The 25,154-nt window shown below is 45.8% G+C and overlaps 1 protein-coding gene and 4 long non-coding RNA genes across 29 annotated transcripts; 3 read left to right on the forward strand and 2 right to left on the reverse strand.

Moving 5' to 3' along the window:
• The first annotated feature begins 1,060 nt into the window (after positions 1 to 1,060).
• On the forward strand, positions 1,061 to 10,039 carry LOC127002354 (brain protein I3-like). The gene is made up of 3 exons (XM_050868242.1): positions 1,061 to 1,204; positions 4,823 to 4,989; positions 8,805 to 10,039. Exons 1-3 carry the CDS (start codon positions 1,165 to 1,167, stop codon positions 8,940 to 8,942), a joined length of 345 nt encoding a protein of 114 aa, XP_050724199.1. The 5' UTR covers positions 1,061 to 1,164; the 3' UTR covers positions 8,943 to 10,039.
• A 121-nt stretch (positions 10,040 to 10,160) lies between these two features.
• Positions 10,161 to 11,744, reverse strand: LOC127002381 (uncharacterized). Its single transcript, XR_007756125.1, has 3 exons — positions 11,306 to 11,744; positions 11,100 to 11,202; positions 10,161 to 10,593 (listed from the first exon to the last, which is right to left on the reverse strand). It is a non-coding gene; the product is annotated as an uncharacterized LOC127002381 (long non-coding RNA).
• A 5,749-nt stretch (positions 11,745 to 17,493) lies between these two features.
• On the reverse strand, positions 17,494 to 22,534 carry LOC127002359 (uncharacterized). 15 transcript variants are annotated; one of them, XR_007756011.1, is made up of 4 exons: positions 19,356 to 19,515; positions 18,001 to 18,841; positions 17,767 to 17,922; positions 17,494 to 17,633 (listed from the first exon to the last, which is right to left on the reverse strand). It is a non-coding gene; the product is annotated as an uncharacterized LOC127002359 (long non-coding RNA). The 15 variants fall into 15 exon arrangements; XR_007756015.1 differs by having other exon boundaries at positions 17,500 to 17,614; XR_007756018.1 differs by having other exon boundaries at positions 17,523 to 17,595.
• Positions 18,671 to 19,975, forward strand: LOC127002371 (uncharacterized). Of its 4 annotated transcripts, none has more exons than XR_007756099.1 (3): positions 18,708 to 18,791; positions 18,997 to 19,305; positions 19,514 to 19,975. It is a non-coding gene; the product is annotated as an uncharacterized LOC127002371 (long non-coding RNA). The 4 variants fall into 4 exon arrangements; XR_007756098.1 differs by having other exon boundaries at positions 18,997 to 19,202; XR_007756100.1 differs by having other exon boundaries at positions 18,997 to 19,099.
• LOC127002358 (uncharacterized) lies at positions 21,813 to 24,425 on the forward strand. 8 transcript variants are annotated; one of them, XR_007756003.1, is made up of 6 exons: positions 22,118 to 22,263; positions 22,367 to 22,569; positions 22,883 to 23,088; positions 23,297 to 23,492; positions 23,699 to 23,904; positions 24,113 to 24,425. It is a non-coding gene; the product is annotated as an uncharacterized LOC127002358 (long non-coding RNA). The 8 variants fall into 8 exon arrangements; XR_007756004.1 differs by having other exon boundaries at positions 22,121 to 22,263; positions 22,470 to 22,569; XR_007756005.1 differs by lacking the exon at positions 22,367 to 22,569 and having other exon boundaries at positions 22,118 to 22,253; positions 22,976 to 23,088.
• Positions 24,426 to 25,154: the final 729 nt, after the last annotated feature.

Raw genomic sequence — 25,154 nt, forward strand, 5'->3', positions numbered from 1 at the left:
CTCCTACGAAAACCTTGTCAAATATGTGTTTCTAGGCTCACAGTACAGGAGAAGGGTCACACTACCACCAGGGTCATAAAACTACCCCTGGAAATGCCCAAAACTCCTACGAAAGCCTAGACAAATATGTGTTTCTAGGTTCACAGTACAGGAGAAGGGTCACACTACCACCAGGGTCATAAAACTACCCCTGGAAAGACTTACAGCTCCTACGAAAGCCTTGTCAAATATGTGTTTCTAGGTTCACAGTACAGGAGAAGGGTCAGACTACCACCAGGGTCATAAAACTACCCCTGGAAATGCCCCAAACTCCTACGAAAGCCTAGACAAATATGTGTTTCTAGGCTCACAGTACAGGAGAAGGGTCAGACTACCACTAGGGTCATAAAACTACCCCTGGAAATGCCCACAACTCCTACGAAAGCCTAGACAAATATGTGTTTCTAGGTTCACAGTACAGGAGAAGGATCAGACCACCACCAGGGTCATACAACTACCCTCGGATAGGCCTACAGCTCCTACGAAAGCCATGTCAAATATCTGAACTTGGGGGACGATATGTTTTAAAATATGACCCTTACTGTCTCCCCCCCACCCCCATTCCCCCACTTCCTTGCCTTATAATTTTTCATTTATTAATAAAAGTCTTCGTAGCGAGGGATCAATATTCACTGAAGGCTCCGTAATAACACAAGTAAAGATGTGTTGTTTGTGTGTTGTGTTGCTGCTTGTTGCCATACCAATGTTATTACGATGCACCACAGACGTGAATGGTGCAACGGAGGATGACTATTGATTCTGCGTGGTACGGTGAGGGGGTACACACAGGGGTACACACATCACACAGGGGTACCCCATAAGTTATCGAGCGGCCTAGATCCTATCAACCAGACTCTCACGCCCCTTCCCTTCCCCTTCCCTTCCCCTCCCCCATAAGACTATCGATATGGATCTAAGTATCTGAGTGTGTGTGTGTGTGTGTGTGTGTGTGTGTGTGTGTGTGTGTGTGTGTTTACAGTATATAAGTAGGTTTTACCATACATCGAGTACATGTGTGTGTCTGTCTACCAATGTGTGTGTGTGTGTGTGTGTGTGTGTGTGTGTGTGTGTGTGAGCCCTTCCCCTAACCATTCACTCCTCCTCCTCCTTACAGTCTCATCCAATATGGCGGACAAGTACAACGAGTATTCCCCGCCCCCTCAAGGTGAGCACGCGTGGCGGCACTGGGCCTCCTCAACGGCAGAGGCTCCATTGTAGCTGGTGCCGCGGGCCCTGACACAGTGTTCCAACAAGGGTAGCCGACACACTGCAGCAACCTGAGTTTATCCCAGTAACGGCGACAGGTTTTTGCATTCTATAGTAACTGTTATTCCGCTGAGTGTTTTACAGCTTGAAATCTCATCAAACTTATTTTCACTAATTTCATTTTCATACCAACATTAGATAAGGCTTTTGCAGAGGTCGTGGGCACCGTTGCCAGATTGTCGTACTCAGACCATAGTATTTACCGGTTTCTGACGCCTAACTATTGCCAAGAAACATCAGGAATTAACTATTTTAACGATAATTATAAGTGAATCTCCTTATTGGGGTTCACGAGACAGTTTTGGGGTCGGAAGTCGGTAAATATAAGAGGCTGAGTAAGACAGTCTGGCAACGTTGGTCGTGGGTATTGTCATGGGTAGTTTTAAGAGCCTAGTAACACTTTGACAAGACTGCAGTACCATGAAGGTGGCTGAGTGGTTAGCGTGCTGGGCCCACATTCACCACGCCATGGACAACGTCGGTTCGAATCCCCACGCTTCCACCTGGGGTTTTACAGTCACCGCCGAGTGGCTTAAAACTACCCACATGCTGTCCTGAAGACCACCCATCAACCCGGACTCTAGCGGAAACCGTCCAAGTGAATCAAGGAGTTCCGGGGGGCAGCATGAGCCTATAAAAAAGACTGCCTGCGCCATGATGGGCTTGGGCCTACCATCTGGCCTGAAGAAGCCTACCGGCGCTATAGGCGGGGATGTAAAAAAAAAAAAAAACCCGACTAATTTCCTTTGTAGACTTTGTTAGTGTTTGTTGTGAGAACCGAAAAGGACTGAGAACGAGCCTCATTGTAGGTGCGCACCCCTGTATCGCTCTCTAGTGCCGGGAGCAACCCTGTTACCGTAACTGATGACCATATAGCAGTTTTTAATTCCATAATATCATTAACCCGTCCGCTGCGATTGGCACGGATGTTGCTTTCACTGGTAGCCTGGTAACATACACTCCCAGGTCTTTCTCTGCCTCTGTGGTGGATAGTGGAGTGTTTCCTGTGTGGTATTGGTGTGCTGGATATCCCTTCACTGGTAGCCTGGTAACATACACTCCCAGGTCTTTCTCTGCCTCTGTGGTGGATAGTGGAGTGTTTACCAATGTGTTATTGGTGTGCTGGAGATCCATTCACTGGTAGCCTGGTAACATACACTCCCAGGTCTTTCTCTGCCTCTGTGGTGGATAGTGGAGTGTTTCCCATGTGGTATTGGTGTGCTGGATATCCCTTCACTGGTAGCCTGGTAACATACACTCCCAGGTCTTTCTGCCTCTGTGGTGATAGTGGAGTGTTTCCTATGTGGTATTGGTGTGCTGGATATCCCTTCACTGGTAGCCTGGCAACATACACTCCAAGGTCTTTCTCTGCCTCTGTGGTGATAGTGGAGTGTTTCCATGTGGTATTGGTGTGCTGGATATCCCTTCACTGGTAGCCTGGTCACATACACTCCCAGGTCTTTCTCTGCCTCTGTGGTGGATAGTGGAGTGTTTCCCATGTGGTATTGGTGTGCTGGATATCCCTTCACTGGTAGCCTGGTAACATACACTCCCAGGTCTTTCTCTGCCTCTGTGGTGGATAGTGGAGTGTTTCCATGTGGTATTGGTGTGCTGGATATCCCTTCACTGGTAGCCTGGTAACATACACTCCAAGGTCTTTCTCTGCCTCTGTGGTGGATAGTGGAGTGTTTCCCATGTGGTATTGGTGTGCTGGATATCCCTTCACTGGTAGCCTGGTAACATACACCCTAGGTCTTTCTCTGCCTCTGTGGTGGATAGTGGAGTGTTTCCATGTGGTATTGGTGTGCTGGATATCCCTTCACTGGTAGCCTGGTAACATACACTCCCAGGTCTTTCTCTGCCTCTGTGGTGGATAGTGCAGTGTTTCCCCAGGTGGTATTGGTGTGCTGGATATCCCTTCACTGGTAGCCTGGTAACATACACTCCCAGGTCTTTCTCTGCCTCTGTGGTGGATAGTGGAGTGTTTCCCATGGTATTGGTGTGCTGGATATCCCTTCACTGGTAGCCTGGCAACATACACCCAGGTCTTTCTCTGCCTTTGTGGTGGATAGTGGAGTGTTTCCATGTGGTATTGGTGTGCTGGATATCCCTTCACTGGTAGCCTGGTAACATACACTCCCAGGTCTTTCTCTGCCTCTGTGGTGGATAGTGAGTGTTTCATGTGGTATTGGTGTGCTGGATATCCCTTCACTGGTAGCCTGGTAACATACACTCCCAGGTCTTTCTCTGCCTCTGTGGTGGATAGTGGAGTGTTTCCCATGTGGTATTAGTGTGCTGATATCCTTCACTGGTAGCCTGGTAACATACACTCCCAGGTCTTTCTCTGCCTCTGTGGTGGATAGTGGAGTGTTTCCCATGTGGTATTGGTGTGCTGGATATCCCTTCACTGGTAGCCTGGTAACACACACTCCCAGGTCTTTCTCTGCCTCTGTGGTGGATAGTGGAGTGTTTCCCATGTGGTATTGGTGCTGGATATCCCTTCACTGGTAGCCTGGTAACACACACTCCCAGGTCTTTCTCTGCCTCTGTGGTGGATAGTGGAGTGTTTCCCATGTGGTATTGGTGTGCTGGATATCCCTTCACTGGTAGCCTGGTAACATACACTCCCAGGTCTTTCTCTGCCTCTGTGGTGGATAGTGGAGTGTTTCCCATGTGGTATTGGTGTGCTGGATATCCCTTCACTGGTAGCCTGGTAACATACACTCCCAGGTCTTTCTCTGCCTCTGTGGTGGATAGTGGAGTGTTTCCCATGTGGTATTGGTGTGCTGGATATCCCCCCCGGCTACCTGCGGATTAAGTGCCCCCGGGAGACGAAACTCATCCGTCAAGAACATTCGATTTTTCACTCACTTGTAGAGCAGTTATGAGTCGATCCGATAACACACTTGCCAGAACATTACCCGAATCATAGTTTTTGTTTATACTAAGTTTCAACAAAGTCCTTCCTTACGACTTAAGAGTTCCCATGTCAGCTGTACGGGGTTGAATCACCTCTCGAGAACCTCTGCAAAAGTACTGATATAGTGTTGGTGGTAGCGAGTGTTCTAAGTGCTAATCGGTTCACGGATAGAGAAAGTCATATCCGCCAGGGTTGCTTTATTGGACAAAACTTACAGAGCTCATCACGACAAGGACAACACATATGATAGGTGTTTGTTTGTGTATGCGTTTGTGTGAATGTTGTTTGTGTAGGTTAACATTTAAGTGTTGGTGTATGTGTGGAACAATGTGTAACGGTGGACGACAAGAGAACGTGGACGGACAGTCAAAGGTAAACGAATACAAGGAAAGTTAACGATGAAGACGCGACAAGACAGACTGGCAGACACAGTGACGATGGACATTACATGAAAACACTGAGAATCTTAGTCTCTCTTTGCAGCACCCCATTTTCTTGTCACTGAGGGGAAGGAACACGGAATTTGAGCGGTGACTGCTACAATAGTGCGTCGGCAAACAACTACTGCCTTGCTCGCTAATGGCACCCTTTCCACAGGCCCCCCACCACCGTACAACCAGCAGCCGGCCCCCGCAGGGTTCTCGCAACAAGTGATGTACCCCCATCCGGCCTCCACCAGCAGCACCACTGTGGTCACCAGCCAGCCGATGGTCGCAGCCCAGCCCGTGATCATCGTGGCTGGGGCAAACTGTCCAGCCTGTAGGGTAAGTCATGTAACATTAGGTGTGTGTGTGTGTGTGTGTGTGTGTGTGTGTGTGTGTGTGTGTGTGTGTGTGTGTGTGTGTGTTTACAGCAAAGGAGACAGTTCAAGGGCGTAAAGAAAAATACTAAAAAAAGACCGCTACTTACTACTCCTGAATAGAAGTCAAAGGAGTGTCCAAAAAGAGAGGTCAATTTCGGGAGGAGAAGTGTCCTGATACCCTCCTCTTGAAAGAGTTCAAGTCGTAGGCAGGAGGAAATACAGATGAAGGAAGATTGTTCCAGAGTTTACCAGCGTGAGGGATGAAAGAGTGAAGATGCTGGTTAACTCTTGCATAAGGGGTTTGGACAGTATAGGGATGAAAGAGTGAAGATGCTGGTTAACTCTTGCATAAGGGGTTTGGTCAGTATAGGGATGAAAGAGTGAAGATGCTGGTTAACTCTTGCATAAGGGGTTTGGTCAGTATAGGGATCAAAGAGTGATGATGCTGGTTAACTCTTGCATAAGGGGTTTGGACAGTGTAGGGATGAAAGAGTGAAGAAGCTGGTTGACTCTTGCATAAGGGGTTTGGACAGTATAGGGATGAAAGAGTGAAGATGCTGGTTAACTCTTGCATAAGGGGTTTGGACAGTATAGGGATGAAAGAGTGAAGATGCTGGTTAACTCTTGCATAAGGGGTTTGGACAGTATAGGGATGAAAGAGTGAAGATGCTGGTTAACTCTTGCATAAGGGGTTTGGACAGTATAGGGATGAGCATGAGTAGAAAGTCGTGTGCAGCGGGGCCGCGGGAGGGGGGGGGAGGCATGCAGTTAGCAAGTTCAGAAGAGCAGTCAGCGTGAAAATAGCGATAGAAAATAGAAAGAGAGGCAACATGGCGGCGGAATTTAAGAGGTAGAAGACTATCAGTATGAGGAGGAGAGCTGATGAGACGAAGAGCCTTTGACTCCACTCTGTCAAGGAGAGCTTTGTGAGTGGAGCCCCTCCACACGTGAGATGCATACTCCATACGAGGGCGGACAAGGCCCCTGTAAATGGATAGCAACTGTGCGGGGGAGAAGAACTGGCGGAGACACTACAGAACGCCCAGCCTCGAGGAAGCTGATTTAATAATAGAAGAGATATGAAGTTTCCAGTTGAGATTTTGAGTTAAGGATAGACCGAGGATGTTTCGTGTTGAAGAAGGTGACAGCTGAGTGTTGTCGAAGAATAGGGGATAGGTGTTTGGGAGATTGTGTCGAGTTGATAGGTGGAGAAACTGTGTTTTTGAGGCGTTGAAGGACACCAGGTTCCTCTTGCCCCAATCGGAAATAATAATAAGGCCTGAGGCTAAGCGTTCTGTTGCCTCCAGCCTTGAGTCGTTAAGTTCCTGAAGGGTGGGTCTTCTATTAAAAGAAGTTGAATAATGCAGAGTGGAGTCATCGGCGTAAGAATGGATAGGACAGTTCGTTTTGGAAAGAAGATCATCAATGAACAACAGAAAAAGAGTGGGAGATAGGACAGAACCCTGTGGGACACCACTGTTAATAGGTTTAGAGGAAGAACAGTGACCGTCTACCACAGCAGAAATAGAACGGTCAGAAAGGAAACTGGAGATAAAGGTACAGAGAGAAGGATAGAAACCGTAGGAGGGTAGTTTGGAAAGCAAAGATTTGTGCCAGACCCTATCAAAAGCTTTTGATATGTCCAGCGCGATAGCAAAGGTTTCACCGAAACGGCTAAGAGAGGATGACCAAGAGTCAGTTAAGAAGGCTAGGAGATCACCAGTAGAACGCCCCTTGCGGAACCCATACTGGCGATCAGATAGAAGGTCAGAAGTGGAAAGGTGCTTTTGAATCTTACGGTTAAGGATTGATTCAAAAGCTTTAGATAGACAGGAAAGTAAAGCTATAGGGCGGTAGTTTGAGGGATTGGAACGGTCACCCTTCTTAGGCACAGGCTGTGTGAAGGCATACTTCCAGCAAGAAGGAAAGGTAGATGTTGACAGGCAGAGGCGAAAGAGTTTGACCAGGCAGGGTGACAGCACGGAGGCACAGTTTTTAAGGACAATAGGAGGCACTCCATCAGGTCCATAAGCCTTCTGAGGATTGAGGCCAGAGAGGGCATAGAAAACATCATTTGGAAGAATCTATATAACAGGCATAAAAGAGTCAGAGGGGGGATGAGTAGGAGGAACATGCCCAGAATCGTCCAGAGTGGAGTTTTTAGAAAAAAGTTTGAGAGAAGAGTTCAGCCTTAGAGATAGATGAGACGGCAGTGTTGCCGTCAGGACTGAGGAGTGGAGGGAAAGATGAAGAAGTGAAGTTGGAGGAGATGTTTTTGGCTAGATGCCAGAAGTCACGGGAAGAGTTAGAGAAAGCAAGTGTGTGTGTGTGTGTGTGTGTGTGTGTGTGTGTGTGTGTGTGTGTGTGTGTGTGTGTGTGTGTGTGTGTGTGTGTGTGTGTGTGTGTGTGTGTGTGCATTCAGTTACTTATTTATAGCTATTCATTTCTTCATATTCTTCCTTCATTGATGTATGAATGCATTTCGTTCACACATTCCTATTTTTGTTTCCAAGAGCACACACACTTTATATCGGCTCAGCCTTTAACACCTGGCCTGCGAGGCTGCTTCCTCCATGCCCGGCTCACTGTGAGGCAACAGCACCATTGTCCTTTATCAAGTCTCCCGAACGATAGACAGAACTTTGATGCAGCAACGAGGGTTTCCTGACTCCCCGTGTGACTGTGTAGCACGACTCTTCTTTATCTTAATGTAGACCGTAGGCTTCCAGTGCAACACCTGCTATTGACTTTGATTCATCAGCTTTTAGTGCGGATCCTTATATTTGTTATAAGAACATAAGAACGTAGGAGTCTGCAGGAGGCCGGTAGGCCTGTACGAGGCAGCTCCTTTGAACCTAAGCTCCCGTGTATCTAACCCCACCTAATATGGCTGTCCATGAATTTATCTAATCTATTTTTTAATGTGACAACTGTATTGGCACTCACCACATGACTGCTAAGCCTGTTCCACTCATCCACCACTCTGTTAGTAAACCAATTTTTGCCTATGTCCCTGTTGAATCTGAAGTTATCCAGTTTAAACCCATTACTTCGTGTCCTACCCGGTTCTCTTACCAACAAAACCTTGTGAATGTCTCCCTTATTAAAGCCCTTCATCCATTTATAAACCTCGATCATGTCTCCACGCACCCTTCGCCTTGCTAGAGAATGCAAGTTTAACTGTTTGAGTCTTTCCTCGTATGGCAAGTTTCTCAACCCCTGAATCATCTTAGTCATCCTCCTCTGCACCGATTCTAACACTCTGATATCCATTCTATAGTAGGGTGACCAGAACTGAACCGCATAGTCAAGATGAGGTCTAACTAATGCTAAATATAGTTTGAGGAAGACTTCGGCGCTTCTGTTGCTTACGCTCCTTGAAATAAATCCCAGTACCCTGTTTGCTCGATTTCTAGCTTGAATGCATTGTGCCCTTGGACGGAGATCAGAGCTCACTAAGACCCCTAAATCCCTCTCGCACCCAGACCTGCTTATGAGAGTGTCATTTAAGCAATAGTTATGTGAGGGGTTGTTCCTACCTACACTCAGAATACTGCACTTCCCTACATTGAACTCCATCTGCCATTTATCCGCCCAGTCATACAATCTGTTTATGAAGAATACTTTGTTAAAAGGAAGAGAAAGAGAAAAAGGGCTGACATTGCACATCGCCCAATCATTGAAGGAGTTTGAGGGAGTGATTAGTGCCTGGTTCGCCACTAGCGTGTATATCTTTGGCTATCTTGCATGGTGACGCGTCTGTTCTCCTCCTCTCAGAGCGGGATGCTTACCAGCGAGTTTACCTGCTGCGGGATATTCCTGGGAATCTGTTGCTTCCCGCTGGGCCTCATCTGCTGCTTCATGATGAGGGAACGCCGCTGCACGAACTGTCGCCTCTCGTACGGGAGCGCGTAGACACCCCACAAAGTCATGCCCAAAGATGGTCGCCTCGAGAAAAGGTTAAGCCTCCTGTGAGCGACTTTGAGGAACACCACAACGGCAGAACACTGAGATCAACGCGTCAGAAGATGAGAGTGACACCCTTGAATTAGTGATCGATTAGCAGTAATGGATATTCACAAAGGTTACGAGGAAAGGTTAAGCCTCTTGAGAGCGACTTTTAAGAACACCACAACGGCAGAACACTGAGATCAACGCGTCAGAAGCTTGGAGTGACACCCTTGAATTAGTGAACGATCAGCAGTAATGGATATTCACGAAACTTACACTCCAGAAAACACGGAGCGCCATGCATCAGGGTCCCCTCACTCGGCTTTCCTTAGTGACGGGGCGCCAGGCCGTCAGCGCGGTTCCCTGGCGCCGAAGAGATCTGTCACTTTTGTCCAGAAACAGCGATTTAGGCTGTGACGGAAGGAACACCAAGGAAGACACCGCGTCACTTCAGCTGGTCCAACATCGAAGCCTTGCCTAACGCTCCTTCTCCTTTGCCAAATGATTCGCGGCCACCTCTGAAATCCACGCGTGTTCCTGGCGCCATGATTATATACTGGCCTACACGCTTCTCTACTGGTCTCAGAAACACGGACACATTCACCAGCAGGACTAAATTTGACTGTCTTCTGCCGCCTAAAGTTACTCTTCCCAAAGTGAAATCATAAAGCAAAGCGCAGACTGCCTTCACGTAGGTTCACTAAGATAGTTCCTTGTTTATTAATATGACGATGTGACGCTCGATAAAAAAAAATTGAAAACATTGTATATAATTTTCATGTATATCTAAATACATATAAATTGCAAAAAACTATTTACTACTCATTATGAAGCTTTCAGTGTAAAATGTTGTATTTCTGGGTAAAAGGAACCTTAGCGATTTTAATCTTAGCTATCTTTTTTAGTGTGTTCAAGTACTGTATGAGGTTACCAGACTTAGTTACGCTTTACCAGAGTTAACAGCCACTGATGCTAAAATACACTGATCCTGACCAATATGAATTTTAATTACTGAAGATCCATCTGGAGATATTGATAACAAAAATATACTATATACTTTACTTGTTGTTTTCCTTTGCATAACAATACTTTGATGGCAGAAGTGAGAACGGGGTATGGAACACGACTTGGTTATGTGGTTTTCGGCCAATGCTTCTAAAGAAAACTGTATTTTTCGTGAGATGTTATCATTTTCGAATAGTATGAACCTCAGAACGCACACACATTCTCACGTCCTAACTCTATCGTGTCTTCGTAAGTTGTTCCCATCTTCTGATTCTGAAAACATTACATTATTCCTTCCCAAGACCTCAGAACACACACACATTCTCACGTCCTAACTCTATCGTGTCTTCGTAAGTTCTCCCATCTTCTGAGTCTGAAAACATAACATTATTCCTTCCCAAGACCTCAGAACACACACACATTCTCACGTCCTAACTCTATCGTGCTGTCTTCATAAGTTCTCCCATCTTCTGAGTCTGAAAACATAACATTATTCCTTCCCAAGACCTCAGAACACACACACATTCTCACGTCCTAACTCTATCGTGCTGTCTTCATAAGTTCTCCCATCTTCTGAGTCTGAAAACATTACATTATTCCTTCCCAAGACCTCAGAACACACACACATTCTCACGTCCTCGCTCTATCGTGTCTTCATAAGTTGTTCCTATCTTCTGAGTCTGAAAACATTACATTATTCCTTCCCAAGACCTCAGAACACACACACATTCTCACGTCCTCGCTCTATCGTGTCTTCGTAAGTTCTCCCATCTTCTGAGTCTGAAAACATTACATTATTCCTTCCCAAGACCTCAGAACACACACACATTCTCACGTCCTCGCTCTATCGTGTCTTCATAAGTTGTTCCTATCTTCTGAGTCTGAAAACATTACATTATTCCTTCCCAAGACCTCAGAACACACAAACATTCTCACGTCCTAACTCTATCGTGTCTTCGTAAGTTCTCCCATCTTCTGAGTCTGAAAACATTACATTATTCCTTCCCAAGACCTCAGAACACACACACATTCTCACGTCCTAACTCTATCATGTCGTCTTCATAAGTTGTTCCCATCTTCTGAGTCTGAAAACATAACATTATTCCTTCCCAAGACCTCAGAACACACATACATTCTCACGTCCTAACTCTATCGTGTCGTCTTCATAAGTTCTCCCATCTTCTGAGTCTGAAAACATTACATTATTCCTTCCCAAGACCTCAGAACACACACACATTCTCACGTCCTCGCTCTATCGTGCTGTCTTCATAAGTTCTCCCATCTTCTGAGTCTGAAAACATAACATTATTCCTTCCCAAGACCTCAGAACACACACACATTCTCACGTCCTAACTCTATCATGTCGTCTTCATAAGTTCTCCCATCTTCTGAGTCTGAAAACATTACATTATTCCTTCCCAAGACCTCAGAACACACACACATTCTCACGTCCTAACTCTATCGTGCTGTCTTCATAAGTTCTCCCATCTTCTGAGTCTGAAAACATAACATTATTCCTTCCCAAGACCTCAGAACACACACACATTCTCACGGGGTCACTCTACCATGTCGTCTTCATAAGTTCTCCCATCTTCTGATTCTGAAAACATTACATTATTCCTTCCCAAGACCTCAGAACACACACACATTCTCACGGGGTCACTCTACCATGTCGTCTTCATAAGTTCTCCCATCTTCTGAGTCTGAAAACATTACATTATTCCTTCCCAAGACGTGTATGTGTCGATGGTGCTGTTGCAATGATGCATTTGGCCCGTCGCTGGTACACGGAAAAGCCACAAATTTGGCCCGTCGCTGCTACACGGTAAAGCCACAAATTTGGCCCGTCGCTGCTACACGGTAAAGCCACAAATTTGGCCCGTCGCTGCTACACGGTAAAGCCACAAATTTGGCCCGTCGTTGCTACACGGTAAAGCCACAAATTTGGCCCGTCGCTGCTACACGGTAAAGCCACAAATTTGGCCCGTCGTTGCTACACGGTAAAGCCACAAATTTGGCCCGTCGCTGCTACACGGTAAAGCCACAAATTTGGCCCGTCGCTGCTACACGGTAAAGCCACAAATTTGGCCCGTCGCTGCTACCTCAGATAAACTAGTCTTTTCATTACGAAGCATATTTACCTTGCTAATACTTCCTAGTCTAGATTACTTCACAAGACCTAAATGATAACAAAAAACAAAGCCTTGGTTATGGGAAGAAAGTAAAGATTGCAGAGAAAACTTAGTCTCAAAAACTCAATTTCTCCACCCGTCAACTCGACACAATCTTCCAAACACCTATCCGCTACTCTTCGATAACACTCAGCCGTCACCTACTTCCACAATAAACATTTTCGGTCTATTCTTAAATCAAAATATTAACTGGTAACTTCATATCTCCTCTCTCGCTAAATCAGCTTCCTGGATATTGGGCGTTCTGTCTCGTCTCCGCCTGTTTTTTGTCCCCTATGCAGATGCTATCCATATACAGGGGCCTTGTCCGCCCTCATATGGAGTAAGCATCTCTTATGTGGGGGAGCTTAACACACAGAGCTCAATAGATCTTCGTCTCATCAACTCCTCTCTTCTTACTGACAGACTTCTATAGATTCCGCTGCAATGTTGCCTCTCTTTCTATCTTCTTTCAATATTTTCATGCTGACTGCTCGTCTGAACTTGCTAACTGCATCTCCCTCCCCCACCTCCCTCCCACGGACCCGCTGCACACGACTTCATACTCAAGTTCATTTCTGTTCTATCCAAATCCCTTATGCAAGAGTTTACCAGTGTCTTCATTCTTTCATCCCTATACTGTCCAAATCCCTTATGCAAGAGTTTACCAGTGTCTTCATTCTTTCATCCCTATACTGTCCAAACCCCTTATGCAAGAGTTTACCAGTATCTTCACTCTTTCATCCCTATACTGTCCAAACCCCTTATGCAAGAGTTAACCAGCATCTTCACTCTTTCATCCCTATACTGTCCAAACCCCTTATGCAAGAGTTGACCAGCATCTTCACTCTTTCATCCCTATACTGTCCAAACCCCTTATGCAAGAGTTAACCAGCATCTTCACTCTTTCATCCCTATACTGTCCAAACCCCTTATGCGAGAGTTAACCAGCATCTTCACTCTTTCATCCCTATACTGTCCAAACCCCTTATGCAAGAGTTAACCAGTATCTTCACTCTTTCATCCCTATACTGTCCAAACCCCTTATGCAAGAGTTAACCAGCATCTTCACTCTTTCATCCCTATACTGTCCAAACCCCTTATGCAAGAGTTAACCAGCATCTTCACTCTTTCATCCCTATACTGTCCAAACCCCTTATGCAAGAGTTAACCAGCATCTTCACTCTTTCATCCCTATACTGTCCAAACCCCTTATGCAAGAGTTAACCAGCATCTTCACTCTTTCATCCCTATACTGTCCAAACCCCTTATGCAAGAGTTAACCAGCATCTTCACTCTTTCATCCCTATACTGTCCAAACCCCTTATGCAAGAGTTAACCAGCATCTTCACTCTTTCATCCCTATACTGTCCAAACCCCTTATGCAAGAGTTAACCAGCATCTTCACTCTTTCATCCCTATACTGTCCAAACCCCTTATGCAAGAGTTAACCAGCATCTTCACTCTTTCATCCCTATACTGTCCAAACCCCTTATGCAAGAGTTAACCAGCATCTTCACTCTTTCATCCCTATACTGTCCAAACCCCTTATGCAAGAGTTAACCAGCATCTTCACTCTTTCATCCCTATACTGCCCAAACCCCTTATGCAAGAGTTAACCAGCATCTTCACTCTTTCATCCCTATACTGTCCAAACCCCTTATGCAAGAGTTGACCAGTATCTTCACTCTTTCATCCCTATACTGTCCAAACCCCTTATGCAAGAGTTAACCAGCATCTTCACTCTTTCATCCCTATAGTGTCCAAACCCCTTATGCAAGAGTTGACCAGTATCTTCACTCTTTCATCCCTTCCGCTGGTAAACTCACGAAACAGCCTTCCCTCGTATGTGTTTCCTCCTGCCTACGACTTTAACTCTTTCAAGAGGAGAGTATCGAGGCACGCGGAGGAGGAGGAGGAGGAGGAGGAGGAGGAGGAGGAGGAAGAGGGAGTATATAAAGGAGGAAGAAAATGAAGGAAGGAAAATGGAGGTGGAGGAAGAGGAAGAAGAGAGAAAGATGAATAAGTAAAGGAGGAAAAAGAAGAGGAGAAGGAGGAGGAGGAGGAGGAGGAGGAGGAGGAAGAGGAGGAAGAGGAGGAGGAGGAGGAGGAAACAGGAGGAGGGGGAGGAGGAGGAGGAGGGGAAGGAAGAGGAGGAAGTGGAGGAGGAGGAAGAGGTGGAGGCGGAAACAGGAGGCGGAGTAGGAGGAAACAGGAGGAGGAGGAGGAGGAGGAGGAGGAGGAGGAGGAGGAGGAAGAGGCAGATGTGTTTCCCAGCATCCACAGACTAAACTCGCGGGATACAGAAACTCGGAGGAAAGAGTAATTTGGTAACGCTGACCTCCCCGCCCGAAGCTGACCGCTCTTTTGACCTCTCCCGTTGAGCGTGTGTGAGTATCTTATAGCGCGCTCTTTCCTTAATGCTGTGATCTCTGCCTTTGATCTGCAGCCCTTGCGGTAAGATAAACAAACAAAAACAACAACAACCTCTCATCAAATCCTTTTTTCGATGTGGTAAATGTAATAAACAGTTGTTGGAAAAAGTGGTCCCATTGCGTCATTTTTTAATTTTTTTTGTTTTTCGTGAACGCCTATAGCGCCGGTAGCCTTGCTTAAGGGGCCTGGGTGGTAGTCGGCCCCACTCCGTCATGGCGCAGGCAAGTGTTTATAGTGGCGCCATCTTCTCTTGGCTCATGCTGCCCCCCGGAACTCCATCTTGATTCACTTGAGTCCGGGTTGATGGGTGGTCTTCAGGACAGCATGTGGGTAGTTTTAAGCCACTCGGCGGTGACTGAAAAATCCCAGGTGGTAGCGTGGGGATTCGAACCCGCGTCGTCCATCACGCGGTGAATGTGGGCCCAGCACGCTACCACTCAGCCACCGCCATCCTCCTTCTGCAATACATGGGCACGAAGGGATATACTAAATTAAGATGAGCATAGCACCCAGAGCCACAGCACGCTACACGACACAGGACCAATACTAAGATAAACAGTTTTCCTTTGCGTCCTAAACCCACATTCGCAGGGAGGGGAGGAAAGGGGGCGAGGGGGGTAGAGTCGGAATCGGAATCGGAGTCGTAACCTTAAAATATCCTGGAATCGGAATCGGAGTCGAATTTTTTAATATCCGATTCCACACCCTTGGTTATATGATTGTATAGTATCTGAAAAATGTTGATTGATGAACTAACTCTTACTAAACAGAATCAATCAATCAATCAAGGTTGTATTGACCCTTAACTCTTCCTCCATGGCCTCGCGTAGACCGGCATCCTGAGGAATGACTTCACCACATGCGGCATTGTGATGGGCATCTGCTTCTTCCCAATCGGTCTCTTGTGCTGCTTCCTAATGATGGAGCGGCGTTGTTCCTACTGCGGGCTCACCTTTGCCTAACCTGACGCTACGAACGGGGAAGCGGTCGGCTGCCTCGAGGGACGGCCACACAGGACACCGGACGACGGCATATAGGTGTGGGCAGCGATGACCGGCCGGCACACGAGCTTCGTCTAATGTGGATTTGCATTTGTTATTTTACTCTCATGATTCGAATAGGGGAAGTTAAGAGCCTATCCTTCGTCCATGGCATTTCACTTTGCTACCTCCTAAGTCTGTATATACCAAGTCAAGTCTACTTCAGAACTGCGACCGGTACGCGCAGGAGGCGGGGTTTGGGGGCGGAGCAGCGGGATGACGTCACTTGGAGCCAAAAGAAAATATACCCGCCAGTTCAGGGGTGACTAAAGTTGGGGCCGTGTGTGCACTCTGGATGTGCACGCTTGCTTTGTTTCACAGCGCGTTCAGGCAAGCCACTGACGAAAAAATATGTCTTTTTATTGTGCTATTGCGTGACTGTAATTCCAATGCCTACAAACGGCGGTGTGGGGTGTGAGGGAGGGCATGTTGAAGTGATTGATTTAAATTAGTCCGCCTTTCCTCGTTTTCTCTAAATCCCTGTTTCTACATTCTCTAGTTTGGCTCCAAGCAACGTCACGCATAAGCCACGCCTCGGCCGTGTCTCCTCCCACAAACCTGCGCGTGACATGACTTGGTATATATAGACTTTGGCTACCTCAATGTATCAGAGTCCCGGACTGACACCTGATTAGCTAGTCTGTTTGAGCGAATGATTGACTAGAATCTACATTGTCTGTGGTGAATTTTGGGGTGACTAAATTATCTCAAGGACAACTCTTATTTTCCTTCTTTTGTTTTGTTTTTTCTTTTATATTTATTTCTTCTTCTTCTTCTTCTTCTTCTTTTTCATCTTTTACTTCTTCTGCTTCTTCTTCTTCTTCTTCTTTTATCAGCTATTATTATTATTATTATTATTATTATTATTATTATTATTATTATTATTATTATTATTATTGTGAACCCTACCACCAATACTGTTACTATCATCATTACGATCACTGCCAATATCGTTACTGCTATCCTTGCAACTCTTCTTCTTAATAACCCGTCCGCTGCGATTGGCACGGATTTGGCCTTCACTGGTAGCCTGGTAACATACACTCCCAGGTCTTTCTCTGCCTCTGTGGTGGATAGTGGAGTGTTTCCCATGTGGTATTGGTGTGCTGGATATCCCTTCACTGGTAGCCTGGTAACATACACTCCCAGGTCTTTCTCTGCCTCTGTGGTGGATAGTGGAGTGTTTCCCATGTGGTATTGGTGTGCTGGATATCCCTTCACTGGTAGCCTGGTAACATACACTCCAGGTCTTTCTCTGCCTCTGTGGTGGATAGTGGAGTGTTTCCCATGTGGTATTGGTGTGCTGGATATCCCTTCACTGGTAGCCTGGTAACATACACTCCCAGGTCTTTCTCTGCCTCTGTGGTGGATAGTGGAGTGTTTCCCATGTGGTATTGGTGTGCTGGATATCCCTTCACTGGTAGCCTGGTAACATACACTCCCAGGTCTTTCTCTGCCTCTGTGGTGGATAGTGGAGTGTTTCCCATGTGGTATTGGTGTGCTGGATATCCCCTCCCAAGGTACAGGACTTCACATTTTTCTTCATTGAATTGTAGCAGCCACTTTTTGTTCCATTCCTGTAGCTTGGTGAGGTCTTCTGGTAGGAAATCCGCAGTCAAGGAGTTAAACTGATCAATATTCGAGTGTTATCTTCAGTAAGGTCATTCAGCTCCTATGGTCAGACCCTCCGTCATCGCCTTCCTCGACACTCCATTACACCAAAGATGTATTTTTTTCAATAGCTTTTTTTTTTCCTTCTTTTTTTTTCAGAATATGTGGGTCAAATGTTTTAGTCAGACTACGATTCCTACATTCTCTATTTCTCTTTCAATAACAAATGGTAAAAGGAAAATTTGAAAGGGACGCGTATTCCAACCTGGGCCTATGTACTGTAGACAATCCAGGCCTATGTAAACAACCAGGGCCTATGAGTAGACAACCAAGGCCTATTTAGACAACCAGAACCTATGTAAACAACCAGGGCCTATGTAGACAAGCAAGGCCTATATATTCGACCAGGGCCTATGTAGACAACCAGGGCCTATGTAAACAACCAGGGCCTATGTAGACAAGCAAGGCCTATGTATTCGACCAAGGCCTATGTAGACAAGCTAGGCCTATGTATTCAACCAGGACCTATGTATTCAACCAGGGCCTATGAGCAGACAACCAAGGCCTATTTAGACAACCAGGGCCTATGTATTCAACCAGGACTTATGAGTAGACAACCAAGGCCTATTTAGACAACCAGAACCTATGTAGACAACCAGGGCCTATGTATTCAACCAGGACCTATGAGCACACAACCAAGGCCTATTTAGACAACCAAGGCCTATGTAGACAACCAGGGCCTATGTATTCAACCAGGACTTATGAGTAGACAACCAAGGCCTATTTAGACAACCAGAACCTATGTAGACAACCAGGGCCTATGTATTCAACCAGGACCTATGAGCAGACAACCAAGGCCTATTTCGACAACCAGAACCTATGTAGACAACCAGGGCCTATGTATTCAACCAGGACTTATGAGCAGACAACCAAGGCCTATTTAGACAACCAGAACCAATGTAGACAACCAGGGCCTATGTATTCAACCAGGACCGATGTAAACAAGCAGGGCCTATGTAAACAAGGTAGGCCTATGTATACACTCCTGCATTTCAGATCTTAGCCCCACATGACCTCACACACACAATGGTTCTCAAGGAAACTGTAACACGACAAAAAATAAATACAAACATTATACTCTTCAATAACGGATAGGGACACTTTTAATCATGCATATTTACTGCCCTCTCTCTCTCTCTCTCTCTCTCTCTCTCTCTCTCTCTCTCTCTCTCTCTCTCTCTCTCTCTCTCTCTCTCTCTCTCTCTCTCTCTCTCTTCTTTTTATATCAACGCCAAAAACTAGGAATTTGCAAGGAATTTTATCGTGTTTTGTGCTTGGTTAGGGAGCTTACGAATTTCCTGTATTGTAAGACATTTTCGTTTCTCACATCAGCTGTTTCTAAAGGTCAAAGAAAGGGTCAGGCCGATTATAATGAGTGTTTCTTCAGGTTCACGGTACAGAGGAAGGGCCAGACTACCACCAGGGTCATAAAACTACTCCTGGAAATGCCCACAACTCCTACGAAAGCCTTGTCAAATATGTGTTTCTAGGTTCACGGTACAGAAGAAGGGTCACACTACCACCAGGGTCATGAAACTACCTCTGGAAATGCCCACAACTCCTATGAAAGCCTTGTCAAATATGTGTTTCTAGGTTCACGGTACAGAAGAAGGGCACACTACCACCAGGGTCATGAAACTACCCCTGGAAATGCCCACAACTCCTACGAAAGCCTTGTCAAATATGTGTTTCTAGGTTCACGGTACAAAGGAAGGGTCAAACTACCACCAGGGTCATAAAACTACTCCTGGAAATGCCCACAACTCCTACGAAAGCCTTGTCAAATATGTGTTTCTAGGTTCACGGTACAGAAGAAGGGCCACACTACCACCAGGGTCATGAAACTACCCCTGGAAATGCCCACAACTCCTACGAAAGCCTTGTCAAATATGTGTTTCTAGGTTCATGGTACAAAGGAAGGGTCAAACTACCACCAGGGTCATAAAACTACCCCTGGAAATGCCCACAACTCCTACGAAAGCCTTGTCAAATATGTGTTTCTAGGTTCATGGTACAAAGGAAGGGTCAAACTACCACCAGGGTCATAAAACTACCCCTGGAAATGCCCACAACTCCCATGAAAGCCTTGTCAAATATGTGTTTCTTTAGGTTCACGGTACAGAAGAAGGGTCAAACTACCACCAGGGTCATGAAACTACCCCTGGAAATGCCCACAACTCCTATGAAAGCCTTGTCAAATATGTGTTTCTAGGTTCACGGTACAGAAGAAGGGTCACACTACCACCAGGGTCATAAAACTACCCCTGGAAATGCCCACAACTCCTATGAGAGCCTTGTCAAATAGGTGTTCTTGGTCTACGAAAAGTCTTATGATACAACCTTATAAGTGTTTACTGTTGGAAGTTCGCTCTGGGTGAATCGCTTAATACTGGCGGCGGGTCAAGCTAAATGGGTGGTTTTCTTAATTCGTGACAATGGAAACTGTTCTCTTAGCTCATAATAATACTTGCTGTTAATACATAGGCCCTCAAACTGTCTCCAAATAGGGCAACCATAACTGCTAAATTCTGTTTCAGTGGTCCATTAAATTCTGGTAATTCCCACACCTTTTTTCCATAGCTGTTGATACTCAAGGCTAATGATTGTATGACAGTAATCTTGGTGTCAAATTAAAACTGTCTATTATGCTGTTGAAATATATTATTTTTCCATATCGTTTTGTTTATTCCACTGAATGTGTGTCATACTGCTTAGTGTGTCAGTGTTTCCCATGTGGTATTGGTGTGCTGGATATCCCTTCACTGGTAGCCTGGTAACATACACTCCCAGGTCTTTCTCTGTGGTGGATAGTGGAGTGTTTCCCATGTGGTATTGGTGTGCTGGATATCCCTTCACTGGTAGCCTGGTAACATACACTCCCAGGTCTTTCTCTGCCTCTGTGGTGGATAGTGGAGTGTTTCCCATGTGGTATTGGTGTGCTGGATATCCCTTCACTGGTAGCCTGGTAACATACACTCCCAGGTCTTTCTCTGCCTCTGTGGTGGATAGTGGAGTGTTTCCCATGTGGTATTGGTGTGCTGGATATCCCTTCACTGGTAGCCTGGTAACATACACTCCCAGGTCTTTCTCTGCCTCTGTGGTGGATAGTGGAGTGTTTCCCATGTGGTATTGGTGTGCTGGATATCCCTTCACTGGTAACATACACTCCCAGGTCTTTCTCTGCCTCTGTGGTGGATAGTGGAGTGTTTCCCATGTGGTATTGGTGTGCTGGATATCCCTTCACTGGTAGCCTGGTAACATACACTCCCAGGTCTTTCTCTGCCTCTGTGGTGGATAGTGGAGTGTTTCCCATGTGGTACTGGTGTGCTGGATTTCCCCTCCCAAGATGCATGACCTCAAATTTTTCTTCACTAAATTGTACCAGCCACCTTTTGCTCCACTCCCGAAGCTTGGTGACATGAAGAATCTTTGACAGAAGTTCTCTTGTGCCAATGAATATATTACAGTGAGTCTTGGCAGTCAACGGTGAACTATTTGCACGAACCATTTGCATGACAGTCCAGTTTTGCTTTCCTTACAGTTTCTCCACTCCTACGATGCAAGCCTGAGACATCATCTACGAATACGACCAGTGTGAATGTGTGGGTGAACTCTGCATCTCGTAAGACCTCATGAAACGCGAATGACATGAATTGAAAATATAATATACCCGACTTTGCATGGTCTGAAAACAATGATAATATTAACAATAGCAACACCTGTAAGAGAAGAACAAAGAAAAACAATACACGCAACACAAAACCAGCCTGTAGGAAAGAAAAAACACATTGGCGGAGAAGCAACACAATAATACATGATAATAACAAGCGGATGAATGGGAACAAAAGAATGAAAACAAAACGATCATAAGAGGAATGACCACATGAAAAACAATAGTAGTAGTAGTAGTAGTAGTAGTAGTAGTAGTAGTAGTAGTAATAGTAGTAGTAGTAGTAGTAGTAGTAGTAGTAGTAGTAGTAGTAGTAGTAGTAGTAGTAGTAGGAACATATCAACAAGTACTTACTCTTCGTCGTCTTCGTGGTGGTGGTGGTGGTGGTGGTGGTGGTGATGGTGTTGATGGTGATGACCCGCAACACACACAACACACAGGAAGTTCGTGAGGAGTACCCTGAACGCCCACACACACACACACACACACACACACACACACACACACACACACACACACACACACACCTGATAATCTTAATAATACTTGTAATATTAACACTACTACTACTACTACTACTACTACTACTACTACTACTACTTCTACTACTACTACTACTACTACTACTACTATTACTACTACTACTAATAATAATAATAATAATAACAACATAAACTCAACAAAACACAAACACAAAACCGCTTTTACAATTTTTCAGTCGTTCGATTTTCCTGTTAATTAAATGCAAAATAAATAAATTAATTAATAAATAAATATCAATCTCTATCCATAACTCACAATCGCTAAAATCACCGTCGCTATTCAAACCCATTCCATTACCACAACTCCTACGAAAGCCTTGTCAAATATGTGTTTCTAGGTTCACGGTACAGAGGAAGGGTCACACTACCACTAGGGTCATACAACTACCCCTGGAAATGCCCACAACTCCTACGAAAGCCTTGTCAAATATGTGTTTCTAGGTTCACGGTACAGAGGAAGGGTCACACTACCACCAGGGTCATACAACTACCCCTGGAAATGCCCACAACTCCTACGAAAGCCTTGTCCAATAGGTGTTTCTAGGTTCACTGTACAGAAGAAGGGTCACACTACCACCAGGGTCATACAACTACCCCTGGAAATGCCCACAACTCCTACGAAAGCCTTGTCAAATATGTGTTTCTAGGTTCACGGTACAGAAGAAGGGTCACACTACCACCAGGGTCATAAAACTACCCCTGGAAATGCCCACAACTCCTACGAAAGCCTTGTCAAATATGTGTTTCTAGGTTTACGGTACAGAGGAAGGGTCACACTACCACCAGGGTCATAAAACTACCCCTGGAAATGCCCACAACTCCTACGAAAGCCTTGTCAAATATATGTTTTTAGGTTCACGGTACAGAAGAAGGGTCACACTACCACCAGGGTCATAAAACTACCCCTGGAAATGCCCACAACTCCTATGAAAGCCTTGTCAAATATGTGTTTCTAGGTTCACTGTACAGAGGAAGGGTCACACTACCACCAGGGTCATAAAACTACTGGAAATGCCCACAACTCCTACGAAAGCCTTGTCAAATATGTGTTTCTAGGTTCACAGTACAGAGGAAGGGTCACACTACCACCAGGGTCATAAAACTACCCCTGGAAATGCCCACAACTTCTACGAAAGCCTTGTCAAATATGTGTTTCTTTAGGTTCACGGTACAGAGGAAGGATCAGACTACCACCAGGGTCATAAAACTACCCCTGGAAATGCCCACAACTCCTACGAAAGCCTTGTCAAATAGGTGTTTCTAGGTTCACGGTACAGAGAAGGGTCACACTACCACCAGGGTCATAAGACTATCCCCCCTGGAAATGCCCACAACTCCTACGAAAGCCTTGTCAAATATGTGTTTCTAGGTTCACGGTACAGAAGAAGGGTCACACTACCACCAGGGTCATAGAACTACCCCTGGAAATGCCCACAACTCCTACGAATGCCTTGTCAAATAGGTGTTTCTAGGTTCACGGTACAGAAGAAGGGTTAGACTACCACCAGGGTCATAAAACTACTCCTGGAAATGCCCACAACTCCTACGAAAGCCTTGTCAAATAGGTGTTTCTAGGTTCACTGTACAGAGGAAGGGTCACACTACCACCAGGGTCATAAAACTACCCATGGAAATGCCCACAACTCCTACGAAAGCCTCGTCAAATATGTGTTTCTAGGTTCACGGTACAGAGGAAGGGTCACACTACCACCAGGGTCATAAAACTACCCCTGGAAATGCCCACAACTCCTACGAAAGCCTTGTCAAATATGTGTTTCTTTAGGTTCACGGTACAGAGGAAGGATCAGACTACCACCAGGGTCATAAAACTACCCCTGGAAATGCCCACAACTCCTACGAAAGCCTTGTCAAATAGGTGTTTCTAGGTTCACGGTACAGAAGAAGGGTCACACTACCACCAGGGTCATAAAACTACCCCTGGAAATGCCCACAACTCCTACGAAAGCCTTGTCAAATAGGTGTTTCTTTAGGTTCACGGTACAGAGGAAGGGTCAGACTACCACCAGGGTCATACAACTACCCCTGGAAATGCCCACAACTCCTACGAAAGCCTTATCAAATAGGTGTTTCTAGGTTCACGGTACAGAGGAAGGGTCACACTACCACCAGGGTCATAAAACTACCCCTGGAAATGCCCACAACTCCTACAAGCCTTGTCAAATAGGTGTTTCTAGGTTCACGGTACAGAAGAAGGGTCAGACTACCACCAGGGTCATAGAACTACCCCTGGAAATGCCCACAACTCCTACGAAAGCCTTGTCAAATAGGTGTTTCTAGGTTCACGGTACAGAGGAAGGGTCACACTACCACCAGGGTCATAGAACTACCCCTGGAAATGCCCACAACTCCTACGAAAGCCTTGTCAAATAGGTGTTTCTTTAAGTTCACGGTACAGAGGAAGGGTCAGACTACCACCAGGGTCATAAAACTACCCCTGGAAATGCCCACAACTCCTACGAAAGCCTTGTCAAATAGGTGTTTCTAGGTTCACTGTACAGAGGAAGGGTCACACTACCACCAGGGTCATAAAACTACCCCTGGAAATGCCCACAACTCCTACGAAAGCCTTGTCAAATAGGTGTTTCTAGGTTCACGGTACAGAGGAAGGGTCAGACTACCACCAGGGTCATAAAACTACTCCTGGAAATGCCCACAACTCCTACGAAAGCCTTGTCAAATATGTGTTTCTAGGTTCACAGTACAGAAGAAGGGTCAGACTACCACCAGGGTCATAAAACTACCCCTGGAAATGCCCACAACTCCTACGAAAGCCTTGTCAAATAGGTGTTTCTAGGTTCACGGTACAGAAGAAGGATCACACTACCACCAGGGTCATAAAACTACCTCTGGAAATGCCCACAACTCCTACGAAAGCCTTGTCAAATACGTGTTTCTAGGTTCACGGTACAGAAGAAGGGTCACACTACCACCAGGGTCATACAACTACCCCTGGAAATGCCCACAACTCCTACGAAAGCCTTGTCAAATACGTGTTCTTGGGCGGCGAGATGTCTCATAAAACGACGCTATATCGTCACCATACTGTTAAAACCCTACCTCCACTACCATCACCATACTCATTCATATATACTTTCCTTCACTATACTCCATAACAACCATCATCGCCACCATATCCTCACCATCACTGCCCTCCTCCTCCTTGTCAGCGTCACCATCCTCCCTACACATCACCATTCCGGCGTCACAGTCATCCCCTCACGCTCCGTCATCACAATCCCTGGGTGGTGGTGCGCGAGGGCTTGACACAGACCGCACGCTCCATCCTGGGTGTTGTGTGTGTTGCGGGCGGGCTACGATATACCATACTGACCGTCACCGTAGTGTTGCTCCGACTCCTCTCTCTCCCTCTCCTCTTCCTCCTCTTCCTCCTCTTCTTCTTCCCCTTCTTTGTTCATCTGTGTTTCCCGGTTCACTGTTCTTCAGAGTTTCTGTTTCCCGCGTAATCATTCTCGGCATTTCACTGTTTTTTTTCATGTCATTTTCAATCCAGTTATTTATCTATTCATTTTCCTTCACTGTTTTTCATGTTTTTCTCGTTTATTAACTCCCGGCACAGCGTTTATCTATCGGGCCGTCAACTCGTCTATCTATCGACACAT

Source organism: Eriocheir sinensis, chromosome 23 (genome assembly GCF_024679095.1).
Source record: "Eriocheir sinensis breed Jianghai 21 chromosome 23, ASM2467909v1, whole genome shotgun sequence".
Taxonomy (NCBI): Eukaryota; Metazoa; Arthropoda; class Malacostraca; order Decapoda; family Varunidae; genus Eriocheir; species Eriocheir sinensis.

Bases quoted from the DNA above. Each gene is read 5' to 3' on its own strand.
- LOC127002354 (XM_050868242.1), top strand. From the start codon at position 1,165: ATGGCGGACAAGTACAACGAGTATTCCCCGCCCCCTCAAG. The intron at 1,205-4,822 runs GTGAGCACGCGT...CCCTTTCCACAG, and splicing joins GTATTCCCCGCCCCCTCAAG to GCCCCCCACCACCGTACAAC. The intron at 4,990-8,804 runs GTAAGTCATGTA...TCCTCCTCTCAG, and splicing joins CAAACTGTCCAGCCTGTAGG to AGCGGGATGCTTACCAGCGA.